This window comes from Saccostrea echinata, unplaced genomic scaffold, assembly GCF_033153115.1.
Source record: "Saccostrea echinata isolate AGI-Se365-2 ecotype Australia unplaced genomic scaffold, CSIRO_AGI_Sech_v1 ptg000020l, whole genome shotgun sequence".
NCBI classification, from domain to species: Eukaryota; Metazoa; Mollusca; class Bivalvia; order Ostreida; family Ostreidae; genus Saccostrea; species Saccostrea echinata.
The window spans coordinates 5,192,855-5,218,908 of NW_026889769.1; the positions used below are offsets into that span (position 1 = coordinate 5,192,855).

Sequence of the window (26,054 nt, forward strand, 5' to 3'; positions counted from 1 at the left end):
TAATTTCGATGCAACGAATTGTCGAATTTGTTAAAACAAAGATAATTCATTATAACAAATGTAAGAATTAGTTTCAACTAATTTGATTAGTTATAAAAAATATATGAATTTGTTTGATAGGATTTAATTTGTTATAACAAATTCAAGAATTCGTTTTAACAATTTCAATAAATGAAACATGGAGATAAAAAAATTGTTGTACAACGTAGTTATCGGAATTGAGTAGTTTTGAGAAACATGTTTCCATATCATTTGGCTTTCAAAAGAAAAGAAAGAAAGAAGAAGAAGAAAAATGCAAGAAAATAAATAAAACTGAAAAATTCGTCTTTTGCTATAGATTAGTATTCAAGCTCAAAAGTCCATGCAAACAATACAAATCAGGAGCAGAACAAACACTGATCACTTATAAACATAAGAGGTGGGATCAAGTGCAATGGAGGAGTGAATATCCCCTGCCGACCGGTCATACCCGCCGTGTGCTCCTTGTCATGATCGGGAAAACGGAAAAATCCGTGGACAATTCAATGTGTAAATAATGGCCTAATATTTAGTATGAAAAACGTCAGTCAGCATTTGACTTAAATAGATTGTATTTGCTGACATGGTCATTGTATGGACTATAGAACTTGCGAAATGATGACTTTAAACGAGACTGTTGATATTCTTGTTTCATCAACTTGTTTGTCAATACCTTGCCTCGTTTTAGAAATTGTTCATGCTATTGCGTATCGAATTAACTGGGAGACATAAACCCCATATGCAGATAATGTCAAACAGCCTGGACTATAATTTATCGTGGGGAATGGTTGTATAAAGTGTTGAAAAGTCGTATGTTTTGATACTATTGATTTTGGTAAAAATTTTTGATTTCAAATTTTCTAAAAGTTCCTTGGAATTTTTAAGGTAGTCCGATCCTCAGGTTCTGAAAATCAGCTTTTAAGTAATTGAAAATACTCACAAAAATGTCTCCGATTTCACAGAGTAACATGAATTTACCCAGGGTATTTCTTCAAAGTTCATCATTGTAGTTAATCATATTATATAGGGAAAATTATCAAATCTCAAATATATTTTCAGGAAATGCGAATAAAAACACCAGCTATGCATTTTCTAATTGAAAGTTGATCACCAAATATATTTTAGGATAAAAAAAAATATAGGTATCCAGGCATTTGGAGAAAATTGCATCTTTTTTATGCTTATACAATATTTACTTGTTCTATTTACTTCAATTTTTATATAATACATAGTGTAAATAGCTTGTGCTATCATTGCTAGACATCACAGATCATGTCTAATTTCATATCATGATAATAAGCATTGGTATCTAATGCTAGATGAAAGAAAATTCGATTTCTCTGAAAATGAATTCATTTTTTTTTCTTTTAAGGGATTCAAATGTCAACTTCTGCAAGACCGTTTCTAAGACTTCAAAGAACCTTGAATCATATTGAGATGCATAAAATGAAAATTGTTGCACGAAAAGATCTCAATTTCAAGCTTCATTTTGAGACTTTTTAAATAAGATAATAAATTAAGAGTTGTCCTTCCTGGCTGAGGATCGGATATCCTTAAGTATCTACATCTGTTTACTCCACTTTAAGAAGAGAACAGACTAAAGGATTGTTCTAGCTTTAGGGAGAACAAACGTAACTTTTAGTCTATCTAAAGGGGAAACCATTAGTTTAGCTATAGGGAGAACAGACCAAATTATTAGTCTATCTACAGGGAGAACAGACCCAACTATTAAGCTAAGTACAATGTATAGGGAAAACAGACCGAACTGTAAGTATATCTATGAGAACAAATCAGAATTTTAGTCTATCTAAAGGGAGAAGAGACTAAACTACTAGTATTACATGTAGTAAAAATTTATAAACTGTGGTCATAATTTAAGGAACGTTTTATGCTTTTAATTTCAAATACTAGTAATTTGGAAACATGCGATAAGTCCATAAACTATAAGGAGAACAGACCAAATTACTAGTATTAGTTTAACTATAGGGAGAACAGACCAAATTACTAGTATTAGTTTAACTAAAGGGAGAACAGACCACATTACTAGTATTAGTTTAACTATGTAGGGAGAACAAACCAAACTACTAGTATTAGTTTAACTATAGGGAGAACAGACCAAACTACTAGTATTAGTTTAACTAAAGGGAGAACAGACCACATTACTAGTATTAGTTTAACTATAGGGAGAACAGACCAAATTACTAGTATTAGTTTAACTAAAGGGAGAACAGACCACATTACTAGTATTAGTTTAACTATAGGGAGAACAGACCAAACTACTAGTATTAGTTTAACTATAGGGAGAACAGACCAAACTACTAGTATTAGTTTAACTATAGGGAGAACAGACCAAATTACTAGTATTAGTTTAACTAAAGGGAGAACAGACCACATTACTAGTATTAGTTTAACTATGTAGGGAGAACAAACCAAACTACTAGTATTAGTTTAACTATAGGGAGAACAGACCAAACTACTAGTATTAGTTTAACTAAAGGGAGAACAGACCACATTACTAGTATTAGTTTAACTATAGGGAGAACAGACCAAATTACTAGTATTAGTTTAACTAAAGGGAGAACAGACCACATTACTAGTATTAGTTTAACTATAGGGAGAACAGACCAAACTACTAGTATTAGTTTAACTATAGGGAGAACAGACCAAACTACTAGTATTAGTTTAACTATAGGGAGAACAGACCACATTACTAGTATTAGTTTAACTATAGGGAGAACAGACCACATTACTAGTATTAGTTTAACTATAGGGAGAAGAGACCAAACTACGCATTAGACTAAATGCCAAATTAGTTTGCTCGACACTGTTTTATATGTACCTATAATTTGTCACGTTTGTATTCCAACTTTTATTCAGTTTCCCAATAATTGAATAGTCATTTAAATAATTAATATTACTAAAGTTTTTTTTTAAAGAAAGAAAATATTTAGGTGTGCAAATAAACGGGACATTATTACAGCATATTGTGAAAAAATAATTCGATAAAATATTGCATTCAGGGATAAAATATGTTGCATTAACAGTGTCAAATTAGCTATAAATTCGATTGATCACACTCTATTGATCCTTTGTAAAGCTACATTGTACAGTTGACGTGGTCGCCAAACCATGTTTTAATTTAATTTAACGTCTCTTTTTCCCATGAAATCTGGGGTTTTATTAAAATACTGTAATTATCAAAATCACCTTAATTTCGCGTACAAGACAAAAAATACAAACCTTTTTTTCTGTTTCATAAATAACGCAGTTATGTTCCATATCACTGAAGTTGTTAAGGTTGAAAAATGATACATTTTATTCGTTTAAAAGGAGCTGGCTGCAAATAGGAAGTTTGATAATTTCATTCATACCATTAGGTAAGTTTTACATAGATTTTTTTTTTCATTTTCTCTTTCAAATCTCCACCGGTGTTGTTTGGCCTATGATGGACGCGCTTTTGTTCTACCTTTTAAAGTGCTCTCTTTATCATAGTCAGCAGTTTATTTACTATTAGAGAGGACAGGAATGGAGGGACAAATGACAGAGGTCTGTAGAAACACCTTATGATTTTTTTCTTCCGTACGCCATTATCGATAGCTGTCCCAAATTTTAGGGCAAAGAAATATATTGGTATTATGGTTTGAACATATACCGGTATTATTGTATCTTATCCAGCTTTCAGAAAAGGTCTTTGAAAAAATTTATTAATGTACCCTTTCATCTCCTTTCACTATGTTGCTTGTGATGAAGAAAAAACCGTATACATGTAGTTTAACAGCTAGTTAAAGGAGCATGCATTACCGGTTTATTTATACATGTATATAATTTTAGATTCCTCTATTATTTAAAAAAAAAATACTTCAGTCTAATGAATTGGACTTACATGATTATTCTTATTAAATAATGTCAATGACAAAGGCACCTTAATAACCTTAAAACAAACATCTGTGTTTGTAAACATGGACTCGAGCTCACTGATTTGTTTACATTTTATCGGCTGTGTTCGATTTGCCACAGGAGTTCGCATACCTATCAATTTTACCGAAATTTGCAGTAAATATAAAAGATACGTAATACCTATAATAATTGGTGAATTTGCAGTAAATATAAAAGATACGTAATACCTATAATAATTGGTGTTATTATTATAGGTATTACGTATCTTTTATATTTACTGAAAATTTCGGTAAAATTGATAGGTATGCGAACTCCTGTGGATTTGCTTACACTCAGACTGCACACATCACTGAATACGAATAGACAACCCTGCATGGTGTATTGTGTTTGCTTTCTTACATTTCTTGATTATAATTGAATATCTTTAACAATAAACCACATATTCCCAGTATTAAGTATTAAGGATAAATGTCAGTTAATGAAAGTGCATGGATGCATGCCAAACACCCTAAATTCGTAACTGATAATTTTCAGAAGTTTCTAATCACGTTTTTATGATACATGTATATATACCGAAAATTTTGGTTGAGATAAACGTCTGTGTCTCTTAAATATAGCAAAACAAAGTTAACTCGTTTACACATGCTAATTCAATTTGTTTATGCTGACTTTATTACTACGACATCAAGAACAAGTGACAGATTAAAGCTTTTTGCAGAGGTATCAATTAGGGAAGGCCTTGCTCTTAAGAAAACTTTGGTACTTTTAAAAAGGTTTTAAAATAAATATCGTCTTTACAAACATCCCTGGCCCCTGGGGGGTTAAATGACAGTAAAACTATCCAAACAGTCACTCATCAAGTCGTCACGCCATAATGAGCTTTTAGTGCAGATTCAATTAATGGCTAGGTGAAATGGTTCAGTCGATTAACACTGGTAAGAGAATGGTACATATGTTGTAGGGAAGTTTTTATTTTGTTCTAACACTCTGCAGTAATTGTTTTTTCATATTCTCACGTTTAGGGTAACATTTGATATTACATCGCCAGAGATTTAATTAATTTGCTGCATGGCTTAACCTGACATTAAATGAATAAGATTTAAATAAGATAAACCTTTTAAAAAATACTTGAATTTTTTTAAAAGTTCAAGTCACAGTTCATACACACATGAACTTTTCAAAAATGAAAAACATTACATAATTATCTACATATCTATGTTTTAAATGACTTTTTCCCAGTCAAAATAAATGAATAGCCGAAAATAGAGACACTCAACCGAAAACTATTAATTAAGCACATTTGAACTATGTGTTACTTGATACAGGCGCAATATTAAAAGGGTCACATCAAAGCAGTTTGTTGTTCCTTCACTAAACGCTATATTATTAAAAAGACGCAATTGTTAGAATTTGTTTAAACTTAGGGTTAATGTATAAGTAACTTGTATAACAAGATTGCTTTATCAATCAACGTACTTCTGAGGTTGAAAGTTCGAATCAACAAGATGCACCCATGGAGACTGTTCATTTTAGCGCGACTTCGATAATATTTTACGCGGTTATACTATAAATGAGATATTAAATCAAAATCCGGGAGATTGTTATTATTATTTTTTAAATGATTGTTTTTGCTTAATAGTGCATGCATGAATATTATTTAGCTTTCCACCGCTTGCTTGACAATTTACTAGAAAACCCAAACACTCTTCGTACGCATTATGGGTACGAAGAGTTTGGGATCAAAACTAGCTTAGCCCCTGTGAGTGGATGAAGTCACTGCTGATAAGAGGAATTGAAGAATTAGACCGATATATTATAAAGTTAGTTTATATAAGTTTATATACTTCTTTTATCTGAAAATTATCAAATCTGCGAATTTTTTTGATTGTTACACATCGTTGCACTTTCACAAAGTAAAATTTATCCTCGATATTTAAGAAAAGTGGGAAATCTGCAATGTAATGATAAAAGACATTAAAACTATGATTAAGATAAGTCAGAATAGGAATGCAAGAAAGCAAAACGAACACACTAGTGTCGTCTGTTCATGTTCAGTGATGCGTGTAGTGTTATCAAATCGAACACACCCGGTAAACGTTAAACAAAAACAATAACAGACCTCGTGCGCATGTTAACACAGATGTTGTAAGACTACGAAGAATGCCGTTGTAATTAAATTTTAAGAATTTTCTTATTAAATTCAATTCATTAAACTGATGTTATTTTTTAAATAAAAAAAGAAAATAAATATTGCAAACAAATCAATGCAACTGTGTCCATGCTCCTTCAACATACTCGAGTCTGTATAGTACACATATTCACATCTTATACTTAAAAATTAATAAATTTTGCAAATAAACTCCGAAACGAATGCACCAGAGTTCTTACTTACTCCTCTAAGAATACACTAGATACAAGATGATGTCCGTAAACTATATTTAGATTTCACTCGCATAATAAGTATCGTACATTAAATTAAAAGTCTACTTTTATTTTCTATAAACAGCCATGAAATAGCAAAAACGTGAGTACGGTGGCGTTTCCGGATGGCGGATCTAAGTTACTGGCAATTTTTAATGAAACTGACAACAAGCAATCGTTTATTTATTTCATAAACGTCATCACTGAATTATTCAATCAAAACTTGATTTAAATGACATAAAAGAAATAAGTTGTGATAACCGATTAAAAAGGGAAATGTGCTAATTGTTTTTGTCATTCACCGATCTTTATATTGACGGAAGCTTCTAGAACATTGCGCAGCATCGAGCCCGATGTTAAAAAGAAAATCGAGGCGATTAAATTATAGCTGCATGAACATAAAAAAAGCTTATGTGTGAATGGTCTTTGAAATAATGGCGAATCATTGAAAACACTATAAGTTGTGAATATATTTATATATCGAAAGACTATTACATACATGTAGTAGGTTTTCCTAATAAATTTTCGGTAAAATTAGTATATATTCCTCAATGAGAGCATTGTGGCAACGAACCCGAACTTCAAGTACAATTTCTACTTCGTAATAAACTTGCTTACATGAAAAGAGAAAATTAATGAATAAGGTATTGTTCAAATAAAATGTGCTGTAAAATTTTGTGCTTTAATCAATACATGTACATTTCATTTTTTTTTTCTGAATACAGTCTTTTGCATCAAATACTCGGCCTATTCATAGGGCGTTAAAAGCTAATTTTTACACAGTTACTTGGGTCTTGGTTTATATTTATGTTTGTACCTTATTGATGTAAAAAAGGTAAAGTACATTTTTTACATATCAATAAGGTCCATACATATGTGTAAACCAAGACCCAAGTACCTGTGAATTTTACCCCCCCCCCTCCAAAAAAACCCATTTATCAGTAAAATGTGCATATTCGCTGCTTCTATCCTTGACGGAAATGAAATAAGAGCATCTGAAGTACAATATCCATAACATAGTAACAGGTTTCACAATAAACGTCAATTAATGTAATTGTTTTTTTTTCAAGTTTTTACAAAAGGGGGCTTGAGACGCACTTCTACTTCATGCGGGATTTTGAGCGAAGTATTTCTTCTTGCTATAAGCCTGTGGGCTGTCAGTAGAAACTACAATATATATTTTCTGTCGGTAGTGGTATAAATTCCCCGCGCTTGCGCGGGATTTCATCTAGTGCTTTACTAAGTAAATATATGTGGCAAAGTTCTTACTACTTATGTAGTATTGTCTGTAGTTCATTTTGATGTAATGTCAACTGTACAATTCTTGTTAAGAAAAAACGGAGTTACTCCAATAATTGATTATTTTCTTTAATGTTCGAAAAGTTCAACTCCCAAGAGTGAATTTTGGAGAGTAAAATGATTTATAAAACCAAGCCACAGGCACCTGACCTTACTTATTTTTCTTTTAATAAAAAAAATTATACCCCTACCTAATAATTAGTGAATTATTAGATAGGGGTATAATTGATTTTTATTAAAAGAAAAATAAGTAACATCAGGTGCCTGTGAACCAAGCAACTATTTTCTTTGTATTTAAAAAAAATATTTATTATTTCAGGTCGGATATGTTCCTTCAAAAGGAAGTTCAGGAATAGGAACAGAATACTCTGACCGAGTGACCGTATCTTTGCTTCACCCCAGGGCGAATGTATCTGCATACCAGACATTAATATTTTAAATCTGATTAGCCACAAAAATTAGTTTTTAAAAAGTAAAAATAATTTTTTGGCATTTAGTTAAAATTAAATTGGTATTAATCGACCGATTGACATACAAGTCAGTGAAAATCTTGTACAATAGGATGAATAAACCCTCAAGTGACAAAACAATTTGAACATCCGTTTCGATCGTATCATTAAGTCATTCAGAAAGGTTAGAGGACAGCCATGGATTCACCTTGGCAAATTTTAGGGATAACGTCTGTAGCAGCTTTAGGAGTATACTTTTTCTTCACCCATGGAAGAAGAGGTCGATACAGGTTGCCCCCAAAACCCTGGGGATGGCCAGTATTAGGAAATATACCTCAACTGATCGGAGGAAAGGGTGTGTATTACAAACTGCTGGGATTCAGAGAAAAGTACGGCGATCTTTTTCGAGTACAGATGGGCACACAAACGCTCTTTGTTGTATTTGGCCGAAGGTATTTCCATGAACTGTTGATTGAAAAGGGAGATATTGTATCAAAAAGACCGAGCTGGCTGTATACCCCTCATCAACTAACGCATGGAAAAGGTAAATTTTTAAGGGTTTGGTCTGCTTTTTTCCCCTTTTACGCCTTGGAAGTTTGTCTATCTAATCTTTATTATGTTTAAGTAAATTTCGATACTTTTTAAACAACATGCATGCTTCTCAATTTAAAGATAGCTTTCTGTGTGATTAACATTTTTCCCCCTTGCAATATTTTTGTGCAATTAAAAATATTTATTGTGAAGAATGTTTCAAAAATGTGTTTAAGGAAGTAACTTTTTATACCACTGTGTAGATGGTACTAGATGATTACAATGATGCACATTGAAGTGGTAAAATTTTTTGATTGAATGGAACGTTTAGAAAGTCAGTTGTTACATAATGACACGCCCATTTCTTTAGAAACGAGATAGCAATATTCGTCGCAATGTTTTAAGACACTTAACTCTCTGCGCCTTGGAACACAAATTTGCTGAAATGGGGATTTTATGAAGTAAAGAGAGGGTGGAAAATTCCCCAATTCTTTATACATAATTTAGGTAAACTTCGGTATCTCGACATCGGATATGTCGACAACCTGGGATATGTCGACGTCCGTCCGCGGTCACGGCAGTATTTACTATATAAATGATTTGCAAAAACTCTGATATGTCGACCTCGGTAATCTCGACAACCCTGGTTATCTCGACGTATATTCACAGTCCCAAGAGCAAAATTTACCTGGTATATGTCGACATCGGCAATTTTCTGCTCCACTGAACCTAACTGTTTGTCAGATAGGGTCGCTCGTCACGCACGGACGGCTCCGGGTATCTCGACGTCGTCAAAAATTCACACCTTTCACACCCATGTTTTGACTGCACCGTCTACGGATTTTCCCGTTTTTTTCCCGATCATGACAAGGAGCATAACGGCAGGTGTGACCGGTCGGCAGGGGATGCTCACTCCTCCATGGCACCTGATCCCTCCTCTAAATTTTGAAGTCCCTGTTTGCTCTGCTCCAAAGTATTGTTTCATTGGACTTTTGTTTGTTTGTATGTTGTTTAACGTCCCTCTCGAGATTTTTTCACTCATATGGAGACGCCACCACTTGCCGGTGGAGAGCTGCAAATTTTGTCCTGTACTCGGCACTTACGGCCATTGAGCAGTGAGGGATCTTTTTCATGCCAGCACCTACTGCGACACGGGACCTCGGTTTATACGGTCTCATCAGAAGGACCGTCTCCACGTCCCACAGTGGGATTCGAAACCGCGACGTCATTGGACTTTTGATATTGAATCCTGTTCGTTATCTTCATAATTCATTCTAAATGTATCACAATCTGTGTCTTTATTCACCACCGCTTTAGTAGCCAATTAGAATATTTTATTCTAGATGTATCACAATCAGTATTTTTTCACCAGCAAATCAGTAGCCAATCAGAATGTTTTATTTTTTATATATATATATTACTGGCTGTATCTCTATTCACCATGAGGCTTGCTTAATTTACCACTACTCTAATGACAAATCAGAATGTTTTATTCTAGGCATACATGTATCGACTCAGTGGCCCATTAGAATGTTTTTTTCTAGAATACTCAAGGAGTAAATGACTCACAGTAACGCCATGTAACATGCAATCAATATATCAATCAATATATTAACCATCTTATGCATCTTAGACACGTACATGTAGGTATATGATATACTTGATTAACAGGAATTATATGGAGTAATGGAAAAGCATGGCAAACTATGCAGGCTTTGTTGAGAAAGGCACAGGAAGACTCCACAGTTGTGTCTGCTCTACAGCGCCACCTAACGGCAGAGTATGAAGAGTTCCAAAATTACTTGAAGGACGAGTCCTCCACCTACAGTTTGGAATATTTGATCCGCCAAGCGTCTTTTAACTTTCTCTCAGCTTTTTTGATCGGAAAACGGTAACATTGAGTGACTGAGTGATAACCGTATCTTGCTCTGGTCCGATAAACCTCATTTCTAAAATACAGAGGGATTTGATTGTTTATATAATATTTATCTGAAGTAAAAAAAAAAACAAGTGTTGAAAAAGCAGGTGGTATCAATTTTAGTCTGTCTGTATGTATCTAGTCATTCTGTCTGTCTGTAACACTTAAGTTTCCGAAGGATATCTCTAAAAGTCCTTTAGCTTTTGCAATGAAACTTAAAGGGGCTTAGACAAAGACTTGAAGTTAATGTTTTCTCAAATTTTCTGTATATCATGACTTATATGTTGCTATAGCATGTCACGCGGAAAAAAAATAAAAGTTTGTTCAGAAACGTCTTTTATCTGGAAATTATTGAATTAGAATTTCGGGACGCGTTTGATTGACACATCCTTGCACTTTCTCAAAGTAAACTTATTCCTTAATACTTAAGAAAAGTAGAAATTTTGTTGTCTATTAATGAAAAATATTAAAACTATAATCCAGAAAATTCAGTGTAGAAATGTAAGAAAGCAAAACCAACTCACCAGTATTGTCAGTCCGTGCTAAATGATGTGTGCAGAATTTAACAAATTGAACACACTCGTTGAAACGTAAACATTTGCAATAACAGAGCTCGTGCCCTGTTTACAAAAACAGATGTTTGACGTGATGTAAAGAAAAATGTCGTTGTCATCGAATTCTAAGAATATTCATGTAAGTTCAATTCATTTAAATGGTTTTATTTTTTGAATAAGCATCATTAGAAATTCAATGCAACTGTGTCCAGGCCCCTTTAAAGTGAATATTTTCTCACTTAAGAAAGAACTTAATTTATTCTGAGCTCAAAGACCAAGGTCATACATGCAAAAAAAATGGTTTGCAGATGATAACTTTTCATTAAGTTTCTGAAATAAAACTTAAAATTAAAAAAAAAAAAATTTAACTTAAACTTTAAAAAAAAATGTGTTTGTGAAACATTGATGTCTCAGTATGGCAGTTGAAGGCCAAGATTAAATTCTTTCAAATGTAGGTCAAATGTAGGTCAAATGTAGGTCAAACTACAAGGAAAAGAGTTAAAAAATGATGATATCCAAAGAAGGTTTTGTTACAAGGGATATACGTGTGTATATGAAACCCGCGACCTAACTTAAGTTTTTCAAAAGTACTCTATGGTCCAAGGTCAAGGTCATAAGGATAAAAGATTTGGAGCCAAAGAAAAGGTCTTGTCACAGAATACATAAGTGAAATATGAAAAGCCTATAGCATTAAACTTTCACAAATTATAAGAAAGGGTTTTTTTTTCAAGTGTAAGTCAAACTCTAAGGTTAAGGTCATGGGGTTAAAATTAATTAACCAAAAGAAATGTCCTGTCATAAGAAATACGAATGTGATACATAAAAGCCCTTGCATCAACCTTTCAAAAGATATGGCCAAGGTCAAAGTTTTTCAAAAGTAGGTAAACTCAAAGGTCAAGGTCAAAATTGTTGGTACCCAAAGAAAGGTCTTGTCACAAGAAATACACATACGAAAAAATAAAAGCCCTTCCACTTACTGTTCAAAAGTATTGGCCAATGTTAAAGTTTGGTAAAATGTTGCAAAAGTTGGTCAAACTCGAATGTCAAGGTAAGAGGTCAAATATATTGGTACCCAAAGTCTTGTCATAAGAAAAAGATATGTGATATATAAAAGCCCTAGTACCAAACATTCAAAAGTTAAGGGCAAGGTTAAAGTTATTGCAGACAAACAGCTTAACATACAAACAGACAGACGGACGGACGGGCTGACCAAAAATTAGATGCCCCCGAATATAGTTGGTTTTGAGGCCAAACGGTGAACGGTCACTAATTGATATAATTGGAATCTCTTCAGTATTTCCTAAAACATGAACTCTATTGATTTTAAAACGATCAAACGTCAAAGTAACAAACTTGAATATTGTTACAAATTGTGTCCGGATGATATCTCTAATAAACTTCTGTCCTTTTTCGGTGGGGGGGGGGGGGGGTGTTAAATTCCCTGTATTTGCTTCACGATTTAGAGCCCATTCAATTATTTATTCCTCAATAAAAATACCTTTCTTATTCTAATAAAAGTTGGTTTGATATCAATGAAATTGGTTTGGTTGAAATGGACGATGCAATTGATGTACTAGTATTTACTTTTGATTATCTGTCAACTCCAGACACCTCTTGGTACTAGGAGTTTAATTGTATCTAAATTTATAGATATATCAAATATTCCTATATATGATCATGTACATTTACCGTGGGTTTTTTTTTTTTACAGATTTGGATACAACGATTCTACTTTCAATGAAATGAGAGACAAAATAGAGAGTTATGGATTTTCTATGGCTACGGTTAACATAGAAAATTACATTCCCTTATTGGCTTTCCTCAACAAATCAAAAGTAAGGACATTAGTTCTCACATCACTTTTCAAAAAATATCAGAATGTAAATGTGCTTACTACATGTATTAGTATTATTGAATATATGTGTAGCATGTCCGCTTTTGATTTCTTTCATAGATACAAAAGGCTACGAGCGATCAGGAGTTTGTGTATGGAATCCTTCGAGAAAATGTAGATGAGCGTCGACGTTTGACCAACGATCCTCCAGAAAGTTTCCTCCAAATGTACCTATCACAACCAGAAGATGAACGAATGAAAGAAGGAATGAGCGGTAAATATTGGAAATGCGTAATTCCGAATACGGAGTTGTAAGTGGAATTTGGGTAAAAAATTAAACATTTAAATCTGGGTTAATTAAGAAAGCCATATCATAAAATACTAGGAGTGCACAATGGCATTTATGTCAGATTCTGTGAAAGTAGCATTAAATTTTATTCAGTGGTATAGGAGGAGTCGCAGATAAGAGATGGGTAAAACGTCATAGAAAGAATGGCAATGTGGCCAGTGTCCATGTTTTGCTATGGAAAACTATCTGTCCTATATCAACGAAAAATAAGAGATGCACAGTTGCGTTATGTAATATATATTCTATGAAAGTTTCGTTAAATTTTATTCATTGGTATAGGAGGAGTTGCGGATAAGAGATGGGTACTCCAGAATGGCGGTGTCCATGTTTTGCTATCGGAAATCCCAAATATCTGTTCAACTGAAACGTAAAATATAGGAGATGCACAATGACACTATGTAATAAAGATTCTGTGAAACTCTCGTTAATTTTTATTCTTGAAAGCGTAATTAAAGACAACTCTGGATAGAGAATGATTATTCTGGATGCGTGTGGGAGACTTTAAAGCCGATACATCATCAGAGGAATTAGTCCATTGTTATTCATCGTCTAACAAAGATTGAAAATATTCATCCTTGAATAAACATATTATAAAAGAACTCTCGATTTCCTAAAATTGAATTATTCTGAAAAATCTTCAAGTTGATTATCACCGGAGTCTGTGTTCAACATTTTACTTTACTGGACATATATTTTGATATTATAAAAAGTAGCTAAGCCGAATACTTTTCTAAGTATTAAAAAAAAATCGAAGACCCAGGTTCTAAATCTAGCACTTACTTTTTACTTTTGTTATACTGGAAAATTTGAGTTAACGGAAGCCCATTTAGGACCTATCAAAACATAATTTTGAATTCGATATAACGAATTCGTTATAACAATTTTGTTATAAGAGTTTTTATTATTTTTTATCAAAAAATTGTTTTAATAAATTAATTTCAGTTAAACAACTGCTAAAACTTGTTATAAGGAATTTAATTCGTTTAATCGAATTCGAATTTAAACACATTTAATTCTTTATAACAAATTTAAGAATTATTTTAAACCAATATAATAAGTTTACGACAAATTTTTGAATTAGAATTCAACAAATTTGTTTTATCAGATGAAATTTGTACCAGCAAATTAAAAAGAATATGATTAATTAAATTCGTTTTAACACATTTTACAAATTGTTATATCGAATTAAAAAAACATTTTTGATAGGTCCTAAATGGGCTAGGAAACTTTTCTTGAACCTTACCCACAAGTACAACTGAGCAAGAGAAATATCATTCAGTCGATATTGATATTTTTGAGCTCCAAATCAATGAGAGTAAATTCTTAATCGAAGTTGCATCCTGTAATATTTATTTTTTTTCTCTAAATATATTGGTAAATATTTAACTTCTTGTATTTTTTTTTTAGAGTTGGATGCTTTGAGGGCCATTGTGGATATGTACGTCGGTGGACGGGACAATCTCATTACCTACATCAAATGGATACTGATGACATTCGCGAAATATCCGGATATACAGTCAAAATGTCGTGCAGAGATTCAAGAGGTTTTTAGTATTTGCATGTTATAGGAAGGAAAATAGATCATATATGTTGACTCAATACACGTCACCCAAGTTGTCGTTATAAAAAAGTCATAACGAGGCAGAAAATGACTTTTGTTTTGCTTTGAGTTGATAAAATAAAATTGCTTTTAGTCTAGTCAAGCTAAAAAAAAAACCCATGTACATGTAATTCACCAATATATCATCAACGTATTTAACATGTTGATTTATAACAGGTAACTGGAAGGGATCGTCGCATCCGGTTAGACGATAGAACAAAAACTCCATACACATTGGCTACTGTAAAAGAATTACTACGTATGCGCGCTCCAGGTACAGCATATTACAATTAATCCGATTGTATGATAATAAAATCATCACGTTGGACTAGATCACATTAAAAAAAGGGGGGATACAAAGAGCTAGGTTCACTTTTTGAAAAGTCAAATGAAAAACGAGATAAAATTTTATTTATTCACTGCAATATTTAAACACAGGAATTGAATTTTTGAACTATGGAATTCCATATACGACAGCCAACTGCTTACTGCCAACTGCTCACTGCTTACTGCCAACTGCTCACTGCTTATTGCCAACTGCTCACTGCTTACTGCCAACTGCCACACATATTTGAATAAATTTTCATATTTATATTGATATTTTATGAATTTTCATAAAACCAGGCGCGGATCCAGGATTTTTTTTACAGGAGGTGTCCACCCCAATGAAAAAAAATCCAACACAGAAATTTCTTGACCAAAAAAAAAAACAAAAACAGAAACAAAACAAACAAAAACGTAAACTCCTTTCCTAAACCTAAAAAACCTATTTCGGCGGGGGAAGGGGAGGGGTTGACATCTTATGCTTCATATCTATGACTTTTCATATCAACTTAACACGGATCCACGTTTTCTAGGAGGGGGAGGGGTCCAAGGTCACCGTGGCTTTTAGTTGGTTTAGTATATACATTAAATAACTCTACAAATTCCAGGGGGTGGTCCGGACACCCCCCCCTCCCACCGACCCCCCCCCCCTCTAGATCCGTGTATGTAAAACATAACTTATTTGGGAAAACAAAGAGATATAGATCTTTAATTTGAGAAAATATTTTACTATAGAAATTAACGGAAAATGGATATTCATTTTCAAAACATCTTCCCCGCGAAACAACAGATCCTTTTTTCAGTTTTTATTCATTCCAAAGGTTTTGTTGTCTCACGGGGGGGGGGGGGGGCACGTGTTTTTGAAGATTAAAAGCAGGAAAATAGTCATTTTATTACCAATTTCAAATGAGATAACAAATAAAAAATGTACTTTATCACTTTATCAATCTCATATGTTAAATCTTACAAAAGTTAAAACATACGGTGAGATTTAAGAGTCATTTATCCATTTTCATGAAGGCGGGAATCGAGAGTTGGTATGCGTAGTTCTTACAATAATAACAAAATTTGGCGGATTTGAAAAGTCATAGATATGAAGCATAAGATGTCAATCCCCCTCCCTCTCCCCCCCCTCGCCGAAATAGGTTTTTCACGTTTAGGAGAGGAGTTTACATTTTTTTGTTTTTGTTTTTTTTTTGTCAAGAAGTTTCTGGGTTGGATTTTTTTTTACTGGGGCGGGCCCCTCCTGTAAAAAAAAATCCTGGATCCGCGCCTGGTTTTATGAAAATTCACATAAATATCAATATAAATAAGAAAATTTATTCAAATATGTGTGGCAGTTGGCAGTAAGCGGTGAGCAGTTGGCTGTCGTATATGGAATTCCATATTGAACCCACTCATTTTTTAATTTTGCTCTCTGCCCGGGTTAGCACATACCATTTCATGATGTGATTCGACTTTTCCACTCGGCGAGCAGAGTTCTGACGCTGTTTACGGAGATAAAAGAAAATAAAGATTAACATGCCATATATGGTTGTGTAGATAAATTATCGTGACAATGGTAATCAAGTTTGCCGGTACATTTCCTCTTAAGGTGTAGATGAATACGATTCTGGGGAGGGGGTACTCAATACAATTCAGAGCTGGATACCTTGTGTTATTATTATACTATGGGATAAAAAAATTTATTACTAAACAAGTGCCTGTGATATGCAGTCACAAAGGGTCCAAGAAAAATTTAATTATTTTTAAATAAAACGAATTTTTCAGATATTCACAGGGACACATAAGGCCTTAAGTGAACTTGTTCTTTGTTGAATTAACTAAATTGAGCATGTTGAGAATATTTAAGGAATCACTGTCTAGTTAGTAGAGTATGCCAGGGCATCAACGATAGTTGGAAACCTGGGATAATTTGCATAACGGGCGAAGCCCGTTATGCATAAATTATCCCACGTTTCCAACTATCGTTGATGTCCCTGACATACTCTACTAACTAGACAGTGATTCCTTATATTTCCATTTCCTTTTGAAGTAAAATTGTAAATTTAGATTTTAAAAATGTAGACTTATAGATTTAAATTACACGAGGCCTCACATGTCAATTTCAATAGTCCCCGCCCACTGACGTCAAACACAAAGACAGCCGCACGAGATTTACATGCATGTTAGGCCTCCTTAGCGTCAGACAAAAAGATAGCCGCACAAGAATTACATGCATATTAGGCCTTCTTAGCTCCTGACCTTCGCTTGGCGAAATTTGCATTCCGTTAGAATGATCATGAAATCAACTCTCCTAACTTTCAAAGAGATATCACGGAGAAAACAAATAGAAATGGAAATATTTATATTTATTATACCTCTGTGAATTTTTTCTATATAAAAATATGACGAATAAACATGCTATTTTTTCCAAACAACTACCGTGGAATAGTTTTTGTGCTATTTGCCCATGGTGAAATAGTCATTAAACTATTCACCGGCAGCATTCTGTTTCCCTCGCTTTTCATCTGGAACTCTTGTTGTTTTATCCAGATTGTGACGTAACACAAGTAAAAGCTGCTTCGGTATAATAAAACACCTATTTACTGACTATTCGGACAATAGCAAGTTTATCGTCTCCCTCGACAGCAACTATTTCCCTCGGCTGCGCCTCGGGAAAAAGTTGCTGTCTTGGGTGACGATAAACTTGCTATTGTCCTCATAGCCAGTAAATAGGTGTATAATATATCCTCAATGAAGTTGAGTTTGGTAAAAATCGTTAGTTAAGAAATGCATGAACGTGTTCCCGTCACAGTTGTTTCTTTTTTTTAAACAGTGGTTCTGGCGCCATTCCACACTCCTACGGAGGATATAACACTGGGTGAGTACGATATTCCGAAGGGCAGCATCATTCTAGTTGACTGCAAGGCACCGTGTTATGATGGGAAGGCTTGGAGTGACCCGGAAGTATTTAATCCAGAAAGATTTCTTGGTGGTTCTGAACAGCTGTTACCGAAATCCTGCTTTGTGCCGTATGGAACAGGTACCAGTTGACATTAGAGCTGTTCAGAATATAAATATAATATCATATGTGATTACTCCTACAAGTAAGAGCCTCGGTTAACGTCCGTACGCTCCTTATATACCTCGGAGCCCCAAGTCAAAAGTATCTCGCCGTGAACCTCTGGAGTACATATGTGATATGAATATCATACGTTGAAATTAAGTGACTTATACATGTATTCCTGTTTTGTTTCAGTAAATGTTGCCAGTTTATCATTTTACAGGCTAAAGTACGTTTAAGTATATATTGTTAAGAGGCCCATGGGTCTTGACGGTCACCTGAGTATCATGAGTTTTTCAGGTTATGCCTACTCCTCACTTGAGACTGGAACTCTGGACATGAGTGACATGAATTGCAGTTCTGTGAAGACTGTTTTCATAATCTTATTGCATGAATTTTGTCTTCTTTATGCTCAAGGATAAAGATAATTTAAAGATATACGATATTTTAAACACATGCAAAAAAAAACCCACACACCTAAAACCCAACTCACCATTAATATAAACTAACGTTTTAGTTGCTACACGTCAATGATTGAAAAAGTTATCAAAAATGTCTTGAATTTTCAACACATGAACAAATTAGCAATACACTGAGGCCTAGACCTTGGGGTCATAGAGACGGGCGAACAAGGAGAGCAAATACCAACGGTGCGGCAAATAAGATGGTGAAAATTTTTATCTCGATAAAAAAAAATTTGACATTTCATCTAACATTAACTATTCCTCAATGAATATCACACCAAAGGGGGCAAAAATGATAATTTCTTCATACTATAACAGTTTTATCATATAAATGGGTCTTTGATCACTCCATTTTTAGCTAACCTGAACCGAAGGCTATAGTGAGCTTTTCACATTTTGTCCGGCGTCCGTCAGTCTGTAAACTTCTCACATAATTGACTTCTCAAGAACCCCTAGGCCAATTTCAACCAAACTTGCCACAAAGTATCCTTTGGTAATAGGAATTCAATGAAAAATTAATGGCATCTTTTAAAAATCTTCTTCTCAAAAACCACTGGTTTAGAAGATGAGAAACTTATGTGGAATCATCCTCAGGAAGTGTAAATTCAAATTTGTTCAAATCATGGCCCCTGGGGTAGGGTGGGGCCACAATGGGTAATCAAATTTTTACATAGGAAAACATAGAAAAAAATCTTTAAAAATCTTCTCAAGAACACCTAAGCCATGATTGGTCATGTTTATATTGAAGCATCCTCAGGTAGCTCAGAATCAAATTGTTCAAATTATGATCCCCGGGAGTAGGGTTGGGGCCACAATGGGTGATCAAAGTTTTACATAGAAATACGTGGGAAAAATCTTCTTCTCAAGAACAGCAAAGCCATGATTGGTCATATTTATATGGTAGCATCCTCAGGTAGTGTAGAATCAAATTTGTTCAAATCATGACCCCCGAGGGTAGGGTTGGGCCTTAATGGGCAATGAAAATTTTACATTAGAATTCACAGGAAAAAATCTTTAAAAATCATCTTCTCAACAACAGCTAAGCCATGATTGATTATATTTATATAGAAGCATCCTCAGATTCAAGTTTGTTCAAATCATGAACCCCGGAGGTAGGGTGGGGCCACAATGGACGATCAAAGTTTACATAGGAATGCAAGGAAAAAATCTTCAAAAATCTTATTCTCAAGAACAGCAAGCCATGATTACTCATATTAATTAGGAAGCATCCTCAGGTATTGTAGATTCAAATTTGTTCAAATCGTGACCCCTCAGGTGTAGAGAGGGGCCACAACAGGGGATCAAAGTTATACAAAGGAATGCATGTGTAAAGGATATATCAATAAAAATTGTCTTCTCAATAACAGAGAGGCCATGAATAGTCATATTAATTCAAAGGTGTAGATTCATTCAAGTGTGTTCAAATATATCCCGGGAGTAGGACAAGGCCACAATAGAAGATCAAACATATAGGAAACATTCCTGAAAAATCTACTCAAGCCATGATTAGTCAAAGAAATATGGAAGCATCCTCAGATAGTGTAGATTCAAGTTTGTTCAAATCCCCCCTCCCCCACAACCACTTTTATGTTTAAACTTTTCAATACTGAACTGATTTCTACTTTGTCCTAACCACAGTGCTCAGGTGATTTAAATGCCACATTTTTTTTCATATTTTGTGTAGCGTAGTGGTTAACGCGTAAGTTTTATTGGAACAAGAGGCCCAAGGGCCTTAACGGCCACCTGAGTATAATACAACAATTTAGAAGATCCATAGAATATAAAATAAACTGACAGATGAAGCTTTGTTGCCCAAAAGCAAGAGAAATACGATGATCAGAATCAATGAAATAATTAGTCTAGTATTCAGTAACAATTCGTACATTTAAATTCTAATCTATCTCCCATTTAGCACTATCACCATGCAGACTATCAACAAACTACATGTATTAGTTCTTCTGTACTACTTTAAACCCCATATTTTGACCTCTCACATTGGCCTCTCTTGGTCTTTGAAGAACATTTATTAAATTATTTTTGTCTCATTTTTATTATTTATTATTTACAAGTCTACCTGATCATTAAAACTATAAAAGTACTTTTTGCATTATACCCTATTTTTTTTTTTTTTTTGCACAATTCTCTTATTCTATTAACTTTCAAATTAAAATAATGATTCATTTTAACTGATACATGCTGTTGCATCTTTGTTTTCTGCAGTAATTATTCTCCGTTATTCACCTTAATATTTAAAGGATAGGCCTAAATTTCTGTGATTATTTAGACAAAAACCACGAAATAGTAAAAAAAAAAAAATCAGACAAGTATGAAATTAAATGACATAATGTGATGAATAAATTATTGGGTTTTTTTTTTTAGGTTCCCGATACTGCATTGGAAAATATGTTGGAAATATTTTCCAATATATGTTTACGGCCCACATTCTTCAGGATTTCCAGATAATGACCAGACATCCAGATACAGAGCTGTCCATGGAGGACAACTTTGACATATTTGGACTTCGACCTCAACATTTCGACGAAATCATAATGAAACCGCTGGGATAATTGACATTCAACCTTAGTTAATGAAACCGCTGGAATAATTGACATTTGTTTAACCTTAGTAAATGAAACCACTTGAATAACTGGCATTTGTTTAACCTTAGTTAATGGATCCAAGGGAACAATTATCATTTGTTCAACCACAGTTAATGAAACCACTGGAATTATTGATATTTGTTTGATAGTCTAGAAAAATTATCTAATAAATCTGGCATTCTTAATATTTCAAGCACCTGTCCCTCACTGGCAGATGATCGAGCATGCATTGGACTTTTACCTTCAAGCAATGCTTAACATGTACATTTCATACAAATACTCTAGGAAGTGGCGATTTACGTTTAATGCCCAAAAATCTTGCATTTTAAGATTTCGAGCGAAAAGTGTAAAAGTAGACTCACTATGTATGGTATCTGGGGAATGATATCATTCCTTGTTTGGACAACTGCAACCATCTTGGCATTCTCATCAATGATAAGTGCAACTTTCAGATAGGATTATCTCTGCGGGAAAATTCATATTTCGCTCTTAATGATATTGAATCTCGATACCTAAACCCTTTAACACTCTCACAAATCAATCTTTACAAATCAGTTGTCTTACCTTCGGTACTTTATGGATATGAATTATGGAATGACATATCCTCAAATGATTTACATCGCTTGAATGTTTTCCAACATTTAGTGGTAAAATATGCCCAAAATCTTCCTACAAGAACAAGGTCTGACATTTGTGAAAACCTTTTTCAAGTTCTTCCGATACAAGCTGAGATTGATACAAGAAAGCTACTATTTCTTGGCCATCTGTGTCGCCTGAAATTCAAAACTCTGTCAAAGAAAATATTCTTAACAAGGCTTTTTTCATACTTTGAGAGAATCGCCCGAAACAGCTAGGCTTTATTCCTGACATTTTGAATTTATTATGTATTTATATAACCTCTGTGAATATATGAAGGAGTGGCTTTCGGTTGGAGTATTTCCGTCAAAATCATCTTGGAAACGGATTGTGAAATCTGCAACCTTTCAATACAATAAACTCCAGAGGGATAATCGCATGTCAGGTGATTCAGGATTCGACTGTTTCCGTGATATATTTCAGGATAGTAACCCTGCGTTGTTTTGGCGACTGTCTTCCAACTGTTACGAAATTTCTCTATGCCAGTTCAACTGCAAGTTGGTGTCAGAATCTCCAAGAGTAACTAGCGAAATTTGCTCCCTTTGTGGTGCTACATATGTTGATCTGTTTAACCACGTGTCTTGCTCATGCCGCTTCACATATGATATCCGTAATCAATGGTGGGAGGATATAACCAACTTCTTTTATATTCGCTTGTGTGTTGAATTATGTGCCCTTACAGATGACGAACTCTGCTTGATTCTACTAGGCCGCAAGCCGAGCACCATTCTTTCCGCCTCCCACCTTCGGAACTTCCAGTTGCGAAACTTTCGTCTTGTTTGCGATGCTAGAAGCGTAGTCTTTCAGTACTGGAGATCTGCCAGTGAGGGATGCCTTCCAAAACTTCCTTTTTTCAGCCCCTCCCCCTTTTATATCTGTTATCCTTTTGTGATATCACATAGAGACATTTGGATATGATGTGCATATATAAATAATGGCCACTAGATTGTGGTCACAACTTTTGTAAATATTTCATTTTTCTATAAATGTACACATGCATTTCACTTTCTCTTGAGTACGAATATGATATGTATTTTGAACTTTTATGTTATTCTTCTTGCATATTTTTTGTATAATGTTCATCAAGCACTGTAAAGTGGAGATAGAGTATGAATGAATGAAACCAATGGAATAGTTGAAATTTGTTCAACCATAGTTAGTGAAACCGGTGTAATAATTGACACTTGATCAATTTTAGTACGTAAAATATATAGATTGCACACACCACTTTTTAGCTAACCCACAAACACCAGATAAGCGTATGTGATACCCCCTGTGTAAGTGTCTTACGCAAAGTTTTTGGAGCTGGTCCCTTTCCTATAGAACTTTAAACTTCAACTGAACCAAATTCCTATTGATGATGCATACTAGAGAGGTTTGCTATCAGTCATGCTTTGGATGCTGCATCTGACCTATATTTTCCTGATGAGTAACTAGGTTAAAGTTTTTGGAGCATCCTCTGGCAATTATAAGCTCTTTCTGGGCCTCACATGCTTGAATGATACATTTTGTGATGCTTCACCACCAGACTTACTTCAGAAACTATAAAATGTTTACTTTGTTTTTAGTTCACCTGTGTCTAAGGCATGAGCTTTTCTGATCGAAGGGTGTATGGTGTTCGTCTGTCGTCTGTAAACTGTTCACATTTTTTTTACTTCTTCTCAAGAACCACATGGCCAATTCAATTAAACTCCTTGGGTAATGATAATTCCAGTTTGTTTAAATGAAGGCCCAAGCCCTCTTTTAAGAATTAGCGAAAAATTCACTGCATCTTTCAAAAATCTTCTTCTCAAGAACCACTGCATGATCCAGGAAAGATGAAATTTATATGAGAGCATTATATGATGTAAATTCAACTTCGTTCAAATCATGACCACTGGGGTAGGGTGGGGCCACAGTATGCAATAAAAAGTTGACATGGGAATATATAGGTATTGATTATTAAAAATCTTTCTCTCAAGAACAGTAAAGACCTGTAAAGTGATATTAATGTGGAAGCATCCTTAGACAGTGTAAATTAAAGTTTGTTCAAATTATGCCCCCGAGATTAGGATGGGGCCACAAAAGGTAATCAAAGTTTTATAAAGGAATATACAAGAAAAAAATATTTAAAAATCTTCTTGTCAAGAACAGCAACGGCATATTTAGTAATTTTATATAAAGCAAGTTTCTTTAGGTAGTGTAGATTTAAGTTTGTTAATTCTAATCATGACCCCCGGAGTAGGGTGGGGCCACAATAGGTCATCAGTGTTTTACATAGGAATGCATTGAGAAAATCTGCTGCTGAAGAACAGCGGGGCCATAGTGACAGGTGAGCGTTGTGGCCCATGGGCCTCGTATTTTATTTAACCTCGTTCATGTCTGGGCAAAAAGTACATAGATACTTCTTTGATCAGTACTTGTGAGATGTTTCAGTTGTCATGTTGTAAATTTTGTATTTACTGCTACAATTCAAAATTTACAACATGACAGATCTATCATTTTGTAATTTAGAAACATTTTGAAGTCCTAATTGCAGAAAGTAATTTATGAATACTAGTAGATTATATATGTATCAGGCCCGTAGAACGGGGGTGGGCACTTTTTTCTGAGTTTAGTATTTAGCTATAGTAAATTTTCCTTTAGATGCTGCCCCCCCCCCACTACTTGATGATTTTTTTTCGGAAGTTGCCTCCTCCCCCTTTTTGAAACCATTGTACGGGCCTGTGTATTGACCTTGAAACAAAATCATTTGAACAATATCAAGGTCATGGGGATTAAAAATATAAAATTCTGTCTAGTGCTTAAATAAATTTTTGGAGAAAAAATAATATAAAATTAATCATTGTTCACACAAACGCTGCTTATCAACGTGAAGAGGGTTATACCTAGCAAAGGTCAATTACAAAGTCAGGGTGCTAGAAATTTTTAAGTCAAATTTTGGATACGAAAAATATTTAAGTATTTTACCAACCTTTTAGAGAAATGTTTGTAAAATATCGAACTTAAAATCACCAACTGGTAAGTGGTACGTCACTCAACTTAAGGTAGTCCGACCCTCGGGTTCTGAAAATCTACTGTTAAGTAAAAATGTTCACAAAATGTCTGAATTCACAAAGTAAAGTGTATTTACCCATAATATTTCTTTAAAGTTCATCATCATATTTAATCATATTATATAGGAAATGTTAATTAAACTCAAGTATATTTTCAAGAAATTCGAATAAAAGCGTCAGCTATGCATTTTCTAATTTAAAATTTATCAAAAAAACTATATGCATCCAGGCATTCGGAGCAAATTGCATGATTTTATACTTGAACTGTATTTTAGTTTCTTCGATTACTTCAATTGTTATGTAATATATAGAGCATAAAGCTTGTGCTATCATTGCATAAAAAATTACAGATCACTTCTACTTTAATATCATGCTAATAAGCATTGGTATCTAAGGCTAGTACGTACATCAAGGAACTTTGTTTTCTCTAAAAAAAAAAAAAATGCTTTCATTTTTGTATACTGGTATAAATGTCAACTTTTTACGAGCCCGTTTGTAAGACTTCAAAGAACCTTGTCATTCTGAATATGTATGAAATTAAAATTTCTGCACGAAAAGACTTCAAGCTTCGTGTTCAGAATTTTTTTTTAATAATAATTTTCAGAGTTGTAGCTCCTGGCAGAGGAGCGGATAAGAGGATGTGATTTTTGAAAAACAAGACACAAATAGGCGATGAAATACATTTTACTTTAGGATTCATGATTGTAAAGCTTTTTCATGTTCATGTATAAGAAAAAAAATATGATTCTAGATTATATGACAGACCAAATATTTTAAATGCGTTGAATATAAATATAAACCCTTAAATTGAAAACACACATACAAAAATTTTGTATATTTATACTTGAAATTCATAAAGCAGTTTTTTTAATCCAATGTACACATTGGGTTTTGTTTATTTCTTGAATCAAGTACATGTACCCCTGACTATTTGTGCAACATTGTACATTATTATTATAAACAAAAAAAATATTCTGGATTCTAAATTGTGAAGAATGATATATATTAAACTCTGTTGGTAGATTTCTACAAGAGGCATTACCAAATAAGTTAAATTTCAGATATGTGAACTGTATTAT

The 26,054-nt window shown here is 33.9% G+C and overlaps 1 protein-coding gene across 1 annotated transcript; it reads left to right on the forward strand.

Annotated features, from left to right (window-relative positions):
• Positions 1 to 8,176: 8,176 nt before the first annotated feature.
• On the forward strand, positions 8,177 to 23,072 carry LOC133189978 (cytochrome P450 1A1-like). The gene is made up of 8 exons (XM_061325434.1): positions 8,177 to 8,628; positions 10,287 to 10,506; positions 12,799 to 12,922; positions 13,042 to 13,195; positions 14,678 to 14,814; positions 15,048 to 15,144; positions 18,013 to 18,219; positions 21,084 to 23,072. Exons 1-8 carry the CDS (start codon positions 8,283 to 8,285, stop codon positions 21,269 to 21,271), a joined length of 1,473 nt encoding a protein of 490 aa, XP_061181418.1. The 5' UTR covers positions 8,177 to 8,282; the 3' UTR covers positions 21,272 to 23,072.
• Positions 23,073 to 26,054: the final 2,982 nt, after the last annotated feature.